The 11,162-nt window shown below is 28.7% G+C and overlaps 1 protein-coding gene across 2 annotated transcripts; it reads right to left on the bottom strand.

Moving 5' to 3' along the window:
• Window positions 1–325: 325 nt before the first annotated feature.
• Window positions 326–9,427, bottom strand: LOC107995209 (endocuticle structural glycoprotein SgAbd-1). Of its 2 annotated transcripts, XM_017052567.3 has the most exons (4): window positions 9,243–9,427; window positions 3,489–3,622; window positions 1,627–1,904; window positions 326–740 (listed from the first exon to the last, which is right to left on the bottom strand). In XM_017052567.3, exons 1-4 carry the CDS (start codon window positions 9,255–9,257, stop codon window positions 736–738), a joined length of 432 nt encoding a protein of 143 aa, XP_016908056.1. In that variant the 5' UTR covers window positions 9,258–9,427; the 3' UTR covers window positions 326–735. The 2 variants fall into 2 exon arrangements, with proteins under 2 accessions (XP_016908056.1, XP_061928128.1); XM_062072144.1 differs by having other exon boundaries at window positions 326–1,904; window positions 9,243–9,400.
• Window positions 9,428–11,162: the final 1,735 nt, after the last annotated feature.

The raw sequence follows: 11,162 nt of genomic DNA on the forward strand, positions 1-11,162 counted from the left end.
GATGGCGATTGTTGCATCTGTACTTAACATCATTACTCTCTTGATGTAACACCATTTTTTTTAAATTCTTAATGAAATTGAAAAATTGAAATAATTTCAATTCAACAATAATACAGTTCAATTAGAAGGATTTTTCAACAATTATATATAAAGAAAAGATAAAAAATCTTATAATTGTTTTATATTTTTGTTAATTTTATTATTTTTCTGCCACAGAAAAATAATTTATATATTTATTATATATTTATTTATTATTATCTATACCAATCGTATAGATAATAAGAGGAAAGGAGACAATGTAAGGTGAAGAAAAAAAAAAGAATACTTTTCGGCAAAACGCTTTTTATTTATATACAAAAATCACAAGTTAAAAGTATACGTATAATATATACTATCGACGCTTGATACGTGTCCTCGCAACTGCGATAGCGTCGTCATTTTTTCGCGTTTTACGTTTGTGAAAGCAGCGTGCGCGCATCGGCACGATCCTGTCGTAAACTGTTGAACAGTGCGCATTACTTTCATCTATACAGGTAAGATAAAGAATCTCGAAATATACAGTTATTATATACCGGCTGGCTCTCGCCTTAATTTTTTTTTTTCTGTTACATATAATCCTAGATTAATATACCACACTATATTTATTTTTATGGTCGCATCGGAGGCTCAGGGTCGGTTCTGTCCATGGCAAGCTAGCTCGAAATCAGGTCACGTTTGAGGTATTGGTTTGGCTGATTAACCTGTGGGACGAGAATACTGTTAATTGTAAGAAAATAGTTTCGTGTTCGTTAACGTAATTCCTGGTAAAATTCCTGTATTTCACTTGTGGAACGAGCAAAAAAGCACATTAGCAGGAAACAAAATGGCGCGATTAATATTAATTATTTGACACTTACTATCATCTCTATACTATCTTTTTTATAAATAAACATTTACTGGAAAACGAATTTATATATGCTTGTTACTATTTATTATAATTTATTCTATTTAACCATCTAATTTATTTTCAATCAAATATATATATATATAATCATTATTAATTTGATTTTAATTATTATTAAAACAACAAAAAGAAGAAGGAAATTAGAAATTTCATTTTGATAAATATTACATTGATTTAAAAATAAAATACGATATAGGAAAAATTTTGTATTGAAAAATTGAAATTGAACTTAGATATCGAATAATTTGTGATCTACTATACGAAAAATGAAGATTAGAAATTATCTTTTACTATAAAACTTATATTTTAAAATAATTGAAGTAACTAATGCAAAATTAATCCAATCTCGAAATCAATTTTTAATTAATATATTTGATAAGAATAATCCGATATCAATAATTTTTATTTTTATAATTATAATAATTTTATAATTTATAGAAATATCTTCTGTCAAATTCATTTTTCGCGAGAAAATGAATTTTAATTATTTTCTATATTTTTAAACATTATTTCTATTTAAAAAAAATAATCACTTTCGAGTTTTTAATTTCCAAAAACTGAACTGAAATTATTTTATTTATTTTATTGCTTCTTTCTCCTGCGTGATGCACCATTCATTCTCAAATAGATTAAAGAAATAAACCATGAGTGAAGATCGATTTAATCTATCGCTTATCACATACCTCGGCCAGGCGGTCGTGGTTGGCCACCATCGTCCTCTTCTGGATGAGCTGCGTTCCACTCGAGCGCCCTTTGAATCTCTGGAGGTATCGGTGGTGCCGTGGGGATATGAGAACCTTGCACTTGGAAGCCATTCTCATCGGCTACGTACGTGATACTAACTTGCTGGCCATCAGGCGCCGTGTAAGAGTCAGAGCCTTGCGAGACCACTGGTGTCTCGTTATCTACCTGTTTAGGCTGTCCTGATTCTTGATGGCTAATTCCATTGCTCGTCTCGAAGCTGAATAACAATTATTCAAAATATTTTTGAATTGTAAAATCTTGTAATATTTTCAGTGTATCAAGAAATTATATATGTTTAATCAAACAATACGTTACGTTAATGGATTAGGTTAATATATTTTTGTCCTTATTTAAATATTTTTTTCAAATTTACTTTTTGTCTCTTTTCATATGTATTAATAATAAAGTAAAAAGTAAAGATAACTTTATCATTTTTCAACATTACTTTTGATAAAAAAATATTATTTATGTAATAATAATTTGTAGAAGATAAATATTTTGTATTTATTTATAGCCTTAATATGTTGTAGGAATATTTTAAGAAATCGTAGAAAGAAATTTATAATTTCTAAAATAAAAGATACGTAAGAATTAATACACTAATCGCATATATAAAATAATAATTAAAACAAAATATTTAAAATAATTATTGCACAAAAATAATCATTGTTAATAATTGATTCAGATAACAGTTAGATATTAATTTTTGAAAAATTATAGCTTAATTGACACTTAATGCTGTCTAAAGCATGTGAAAGCTTTCTTTTCGAAATAGTGTACTAATGTTTCATCAGTATTGCATTTAGATTCATTAACACGATACTGATACTATATCTGATGCTGTATTATCAGATATTCATGCTAAATACACCCGATAATTTTGAAATAATCTTTTGAAAGAATACGTTCGATTTTAATATATTATATGTAATTTTTTTAAATAAATAAAATTTTATAATGAAATTTTAATAAAAAGATAATCTAAATCTAATTAAATAAAATAAAAAAACTATTGGAAAATAATCATTATTACTAATTAAATTCTAAATAAATTCTAATAAATTCTAAATAAAGGATAAATATTAATTTTTATAAAATTATATTCGAATCGAAATAAAAATAATCGATAAAATATAATTAACAATCGCATATTAAAATTAAACGTATTATAATCGAAGGAAAAATATTCTATCCGGTAGTCACATCTATCTACATCTATCTATGTTCTTATGCAGAACATAGAGATTTCAGTGGGCGACAATTGCGGATCATGTGAATAAGCCAGCGTCATTGGACTCAGATACCTGTTATCCTACGTCCATTGTATTCAACGTCTGTGATTACTTTGCTCGTTGTACGCCCGTGTGGCAGCAACAGGGAGTAAAGGTCTCGTTCCGATTTGTTACATAGTGAAACAGTGGACATTTCAACTTTGAACTCGATTTTCTCTACGTTTTCCGCAAGACTAATTGTAATCCAACTGATTTCGCATGAAACTATACTCAAATAAAATAGAAATGGAAATGAAATTCTCTCATTGAAATGAATTAATTGAAATGAATTATATTAAATATTTTAACTTGATATAAAATGAAATTTTACATGAAACGATGATTCAATTTAAATTAATTTGAGACATTTGAAGATTTTTAACGTATCTGGATATTCTGTATTTTTTAGCATAGAAAATAGAAAAATATTGTCAGTTAATAACGAAGTCAATTTCGTCATTAATTGTAAATATTTTTGCAACAATTTATTTCTTTCTAATGATGCTATCTCATGATGTTCGTGTACTTACTTATTGATGTAATTGCCGTCAAAGTTGACTTCAAGTTGTTGAGATGTGATCACCGCATCTTTATCAGCACCACCGCTAGGTCTTTGAGGGGCAGCTAACGTCGCTGTCGTACAAAGTACGACTGCCACTAACGCCTGAAACAATTTTTTTCGTCGGAATGATACAAAAATATTCAAATAAGAAAAATAATTAATTAATAATAATTTATACATCATGAAGATATTTTATAATTCATTTAATAAAAATCACATTACCATAATACAACTTCTACTCATAAAACATTCTAATTTAATATTTAAGCTATATACGAAGAAATTATTAAATATTTATAAATCGTCTTCAATTATTTAACATAAAATATCTGAAAAAAAAACACAATTGGAATGGTACTGGCTGATATGAATCGCGCAAATCAAATCCATAATCGTATTTCGTGGTGCGAATTATAGAGAATGTCATTGAAAACAAGCGTGCAAGCGAATCAACATCGTTCTCGAATAGAATCCGCGCCAATTAAGCTTAATTGGAATTTGGAGTTTTTTAAACCTCGAAGGGGATTTGTTCCTTGTGACTGACAAAGCGAGGATGGGAAATCCGTGGACCACGAGAAATGCCGATCCCTAACACCATTTACAAAACCTTTCGTTCAAATATTCATAGAATTCGTGAAAGTAATGCTTCGCGGCGATGGCGTGGCGCGGTTGCAAAGGGCAAGCAAGGATGATAATGCCTAGAGACTGCACGACACGCGGTTACATCAGTTGCAAATGACATTATGAAATACAGCGTAATGGTAGGACGAAAGTGGTACCCGTGTAATGTGCCCGTTTTTCTCCTCACGACCGTGGAACGTGTAATTTCATTCAAGAATCCCAACAGCCGTGAATCTATCTGCCCAAAGAAAAATTCGCGCCCTAAATGTCAACTTGATCAGATCGCTTTTCGTCGATGACTTTTATCGACCATAGATATATGAATAAAGGATCACGATCTGATACTTTATGTATTTTTAAGATGGTTTAAATTGATAGTATAAGAGAAATAGTTTCATTTTTAAAGTTGTAACCAATTTTGATTGCAAAATTTTATTCGAAATGTTATCATATGAAGTTTAAAAACTTCATTTTGTATTATAAATGTATTTCTACTTTTCTAAATTAAAGATTTAAAAAAATAATTACAAATTTTTCAATTGTTTCAATTGTATATGAAATCTTCTTTGTAAGTATCAAGGAGATAATAATAATTTTTAAATATTCTGAAATTGCTGCAATATTTTTTAAAATTAATTAAGTAAATTAAGTATCATCCAATCACGATCTAGTATTAATCTTAAAATTTACTATCGAGCCTAAAATCGGACGAATTTTCAAAAAAATACGTTTCAAGAAAAATAAAAATTTTCATTTAACCTCCTCCTATTGCATGCGAATGACAAAGTAACCGGTACGGCCAAAGATCGAATTGCGAGCCTCGTGCCTCTTAATCCAGTCCATAACGTGTTTCTAATTACCAATTACGTGCAACAGCACCACATCAATGGAACGTTATACGGGACGAGATTTCATTCTCGTAACAATGTAATCGATATTTCGATTCTCCTTGACCGTATGACCGAGCTGGAACAAGTGATCGCTTCCTACGTGTCGTGTTCGCCGCATAGACAATGGAACGCGCGGAAGGCCAAGAGAATCCAGTCACCAACCAGTGGCGAAGAATAGGACAAGGAAGGAAATCGGAGAGGTCTGCATGAGGATACAAGCGGACGTAGCTTATCGTGATTTCTCTTGATCCAAGTCGATTGTTTTTTCGTAATTTTCGGATACAAAACTCTCGAGAGTGGATGGTATTTTTTTGCATTGCACGATTTATTTTATCGTATAAAAAAATATTTATTCTTAGATAGTTACTTTCAATTTATTAATTCAGAAATTTTACTCTTAACGGAATGTCTACTTCGAAAAACTTTTTAAGATTTTTTTTTCGACATAGTTTTGAGAATATTTAAGAAAGAAAACTGTTGCAAATATTTTCGAAAGATAGTTTTATTTTTAAATAAATAAAATAGATCTAAAATAAATTAAATAGATCATTACTTGATATTTAATATCATGGGTCTTAATTATAGTACAATTCAACACGATAAAAAGTGGTAAGTTTCACAAATGTCCCGACGATAGAGTTAAATACCGGTGGCTGTAATGACGTACTGTCCATCGACTCTTCTCAACGTGCAATCAGACGGATTATGAAAGAGGTATAGAGATGCGGAGGCGCATCTTCTTTTTATTTATTAAGGTCAAACGATTATCGTGGGGAGACACTGTCTGAGAGATATGCCGACAAGTTTCGATACGTTCGAACGTTGATTGTCAATTTCGCTCTTCCGTCGTGGCAGTAGAGAAAACGATATTGGTACATATTGGGTTTGAAATCGAAAATCTAACTCGAAACTATTTTCTGCCTTCGACGATGGTAACTTTTTCCTCGTTTTTCCTATATTTTTCCTTTTTAATCTGTATTTTTAGGATGAATATACAGGGTGTTAATATATTCGTGGAATATCTTTGGAAGTTCGATTTTACAAAAATTGCTAAAACGAAAATATTGGTTAAGACTTATTTATTAAGTTATAAAACTCAGAAATAATCTATTAAATACTTTACTGATATTTTACCGTCAATTTTTGTATTTCTGTATTTTTGTATTTCTAGAATCTACATTTATAAAGATCTATATTTAAAAATTCTATATATTAACACTGTAAATTATCTTTTTATCTTTTTATTAATATATTTTATGATATATATTTTATTCATTTTTAATTAAAAATAATATTATATTGCAAAAAAATTTTATTTGAATCGATGAAAATGCATTGCTTTTTAATAATATAATATGCTAAAAATAAGTAAAATTTGATAAATAAATAAATATTGCCATATTATGAAATATTTTAATGTTATTTTCTCTTTCAATAAATTTTAAATATTTTCTATCGAAATATCGAAGACTTATTAATAATATTTCAATATTTGTAAAACTTTTTTCTCTCCTTTTCTATCATATTAACGCTTTATTTCAAGTATTGCTCTTTTAGTAATCGTCTATATACGTGCAGACATTAAAGCTAATTAAATCTACTTCGAAACAAGTAAAGCTATTATCTTCTTGTCATAATATGCAATCATTTGCAATCTCGAATGCGGAAGGATAATTTCATGTTATCGAAACTGGTGAGAAATTTTAATGTTTGTTATAAACATATATATAACGTTTGTATAAACAGTTATTAAAGATTAGTCTCCAAAGAAATAAATTCCTCGACAATTCAAATTTTGAGTTTCAATTTACTTTAAAAAAACAGATTTATCAATTTAGTTGAGATTCAAAGATTTATAGAATTCAATCTTTTTACTTTATTTATTAAAGTAAAATAAATTATAAAAAAAATTATTTCCTATCACAGATCAAATTAAATTTTTCAAAAATTTAAAAATTATCTTTACAAAAAAGACGAGATAAAATTTACTTAATAATAAATAGTACATAATTAGTAATAATAATATATAATTATAAAATTATAAAATATTTAAAGAAATACAAATCATCTTATTATCCGATGAAAAAGAATGCTTTTTCTTTGAACAAAAAATTACTATATTTTTTTTGTTTTTTATTTCTTGTTTAATATTCGTTTGTTTAACTCGTTACTGGTTTACTGAATGATGGAACAAAATGACACAATTGGAATCCATTGTACACGAAAATATTCGTTTATGTCACGTTTTATTCCATTGCAATTGTCCTACCTCGAAGAAAAAGATGTCGACACGAGTATAACATGACGCAATCGCGCTAGTCGTTCGTCGCTCGTAATTGTTATGATAATTCTATTCTTAATTTCACGCCTGTCCTCTGTTCCCTCGTTCGAATTCCGTTAATTTTGATTGTATGCAATCGCAACACCGATCTTCGAACGCCTCCTCTCTTAACACTACATCGAGAAGGAATCATCGATTTGAAAAATGAGATACGCTTGCAGCGTAAAAGAAAAGAATAACCTAACTTAACCTCTCGTAAAAAAATTTTATTTCGATTCTGTACTAATTGATTTTTGTAATTTTCAAAAAGAAAAAAGAAATTTTGAAACGTTTATTGAATCATTAGCAAAATATTATATTCAATTCTGTTAATAGAATATATTTACAATTCAATTCGATTAACATGTTCGTCGTTACAAGAATATAGGTTATGTAAAATTTTTACGATTTATCGCGCGAACGAAGAAAGAAGGTCAATTCTTCTTTCACTAAAAAAAAAAAATTTTTCTACGAGTGTAATATTTCTGTAATATACATAAGAGAATGTAAGTATGTTAAGATGTCTTTAGCTCATTGCTAATAAGGGAATAATGAAAACACCGATTCGCCACGAAGGAAAGGGAAAAGTTGTATCTGCAATGCGAATGACATAACGACAAATCGTATAAGCAAGTAATAATCGATTTTAAAATTATTCTGATGCAATATCTAATTCAAAAGTTACATGGAGAAAGGATATAAATAGTTTTTTTTCGATGAACGAGACATTCGTGTTTGAGATTTTTGAACATGAGAAACCAATTTTAATTTATTTGTCTTACTATTTCCGTGATATGTCGATGCAAAAATTTTAAATATTCACGCAATTAAATTTATTTCATTGCGAATATAAAAAGAATATTAAAGTTTGTTATGTTCTATTACTTCTCAAAATTAATTTCTTAAATTCTTAAAAATATATAAAAAATTTTGCAAAATAAAATGTAACTTTCAAAATAGTAAGAGAAATAGAGGAGAGAGAGAAAGAGAGAAAGAGACGATTAAATCTTTTTTATCTATGTTGAATCAATTCATACGGAAAAGATTTCATTATCACAATTCACAAAGTATCGAATTTCGGCGGGAACTTCAATTTTGAAGGATAATGATAATCTCATGAGCACGATTACATTTCATGTCTACAATTTTTTTGAAAACACGCATTGATAAGAAAAAGCATTCCGTTGTCGCGTTATACACGCATTTCGTGTTTATCTCGCGCGTTTTCAGCTAAATTTCATAATGACGCAACATCGAGAATAAAGCGAAACATTATCACATTCGTAGCGCGATACGACAGAGAAAAAAAAAATAGGAAAGATGAAACAAAATTGCACGATACGAAACACGATATTACATCAGTCGAAACAAGCTTGAACCGCATCCGCTATTTCTTCTTCGCGCTAAATAATTATTTCTAACATTAACATAAAATTATCAAATGTTCACTCATTGAATAACTGTAAATTCTAAATAAAAATTTAAATTAATCGGACAAGCAAAGAATTTGATACTCCATATATTCGAAACTATTTATAGTTTAAAAAAAAAAGAATTGCATAAAATGAAATTAATAATATTTAATTTAACAATCAAAACACTTTTATCTTCAAGCAATATCTCGATACCAACGAATCTTTCTCTATTACCCATATCATTAAATTAAAACTTTAAAATAAGAGAGAAAACGCGCATACGATATCGCGAAAATATCGCCCCGTAGCCAGCGCGTATCAAAACTGTCTCGTTGTGATTAACACCGATTGTAATTCACTGCCGGAGTCGGTGGCGGTTCAAGGGTTCAACTTGAAGGATTTAACTTTCCGTGTGAAATTCTCGCGGGCTACTGTGTCGTACGTACGCGTGCCTTATTACTCTACTGAGTACCTACCTTGATAGTGAACATAATCTCTCTCTCTGTCACACGGACACCGGCGATGAAGCGGTTAGGATGCAGATGGGTTGGTACTTGTGCTTCTTCGTCAGATGCTTCGCCTCTTTATATACACGACCGTAGCAACGTGGTGCAGTGAAAGGGGTCATCCCTGCCCTCTTCACAATGCACTTCTTCTGACCAGTGCATCTTCGGAAAAATGTGTTCGGATGAATCGGAGAATAGAGATTTTTCATCGTGACACGTGATACGCATAAAGATTGGCCCAGGATACTTACGTTTGATTTTCATGGTAATTAATTTCGTGGATATATATATATATATATATATTTCTATATATATATATATATATATTTCTTTTTTTCCTTTTGCACGTTACATTGGATAGATTATGAATGTCCGACGCATATTTGTATTTTTCACGTTGTCACGGAAGAAGAATCGATATGGCTCACAAAGTTCAAACGTTTCGAGAAAGAGACAGAAAGCAGAAATCAAAAGGCGAGTAGTAGATTTGTTTTTATAAATTGGACATAGGAGTTTTTTTTTATATTTATATAATTTTTGCTGGTTATTTAAAGCGATTAATAAATGGTTTAATCAGAGTTGGATATATAGAGAAAATTTGTGTTCAATAATTAAAGCGTTAAAGATATAGTCTAAAGAGCGTAATGAAATTGATATAAAATTTTATTTATTTGTACTTAATATATAGATATTGAAGGCTGTAGAAGAAATTGTAAATAAAGAGAAATTTGAAATGGAAAATTCAGAGATGTTTTTCGAAAATAAGATAAAGAATATATATGAACAATTGAAGAATATATTTTATATATATATGAAATATATAAAAATGAAAATTAAAAATTTTTTTTATTAAATAAAAATGTTGTAAATAAACTGTCTCTACAATGAAGCTAAAGATAAGATCATTATAAAACGAGCCGAAACTCGATATTCTTTTTTAAATAAAATAAAAAAAATATTCGTAAAACAAAATTATAAAATATGGTATAAAAATTCTAACAAATTATGATTCTCTAAAAACAATGAAGAAAAATAAATATATATATATATAAGAAATGGTAAGAAATTGAAAATACACACGCAATTATTCAATTTCAATTTTATCGTACAACGATTATAAATGGAAAATGCAATAGTGTAACAATAATAGAAATCACATCAGATATAAAAGAACTAGGAAGATAATTGCCATTTGTTACAAGGCTCTACCGGATATTTGTTGAGAATTTTTATAAAGTCGAACAAAACATGCTATGATTGAATGTATAAAGGGATGCAGTGTCTAGGTCGCGTACAATTGTGTTAGGTTCGATTATACCGGAGGAAATCTTCGTTTCCTTGAATCGTTTGTACATACTCATGACACATTGCATTATATGTGCGTGTGTATATTTGAGTTATACCGTGTCATTTATTAAAACTATGTTTACTTGATGCAACATTAATTTCTTTCAAATGTAATCTTCGCACCTGTAAAATCTTTTTGCGAAATTAAAATTCAAGGCAGTATGTTAACGTTTTAATAATGTTAACGTTTTAATAAGAGAAAATAACGAATCGTTATTCTAATTTTTGCACGAAACAAATATATATGATATTTAATACATATGATATTTTGCACAGGATTTTGTTAATAATCCATTTGAAATAACAATGAGATTTCTTTATATTTAATGTTAAATAAAACTCTTTGATAACGTATAAAGTGAAAGTCTTTTATTAGTAGAAACGATATATGTCTTTCTATAGAACTATTTATATCTACTATTTAATGTAATTCTTAGAATTGAAATTTCCATTCACGGTTTCATAGATTTAACGCAATTTATAAAACTCTTTTCTTCTCGATCAATTGGCAATCTTCGAAGAGAATAGGATTTATTTTATTAT

The sequence above is a fragment of the Apis cerana genome, linkage group LG2 (genome assembly GCF_029169275.1).
Source record: "Apis cerana isolate GH-2021 linkage group LG2, AcerK_1.0, whole genome shotgun sequence".
NCBI lineage: Eukaryota > Metazoa > Arthropoda > Insecta > Hymenoptera > Apidae > Apis > Apis cerana.

What these genes read in the sequence shown, in the direction of transcription:
- LOC107995209 (XM_062072144.1), bottom strand. An exon ending in GACGGCAATTACATCAATAA is followed by an intron (nt 1,905 to 3,488) that starts GTAAGTACACGA and finishes ATTGTTATTCAG; the next exon opens with CTTCGAGACGAGCAATGGAA.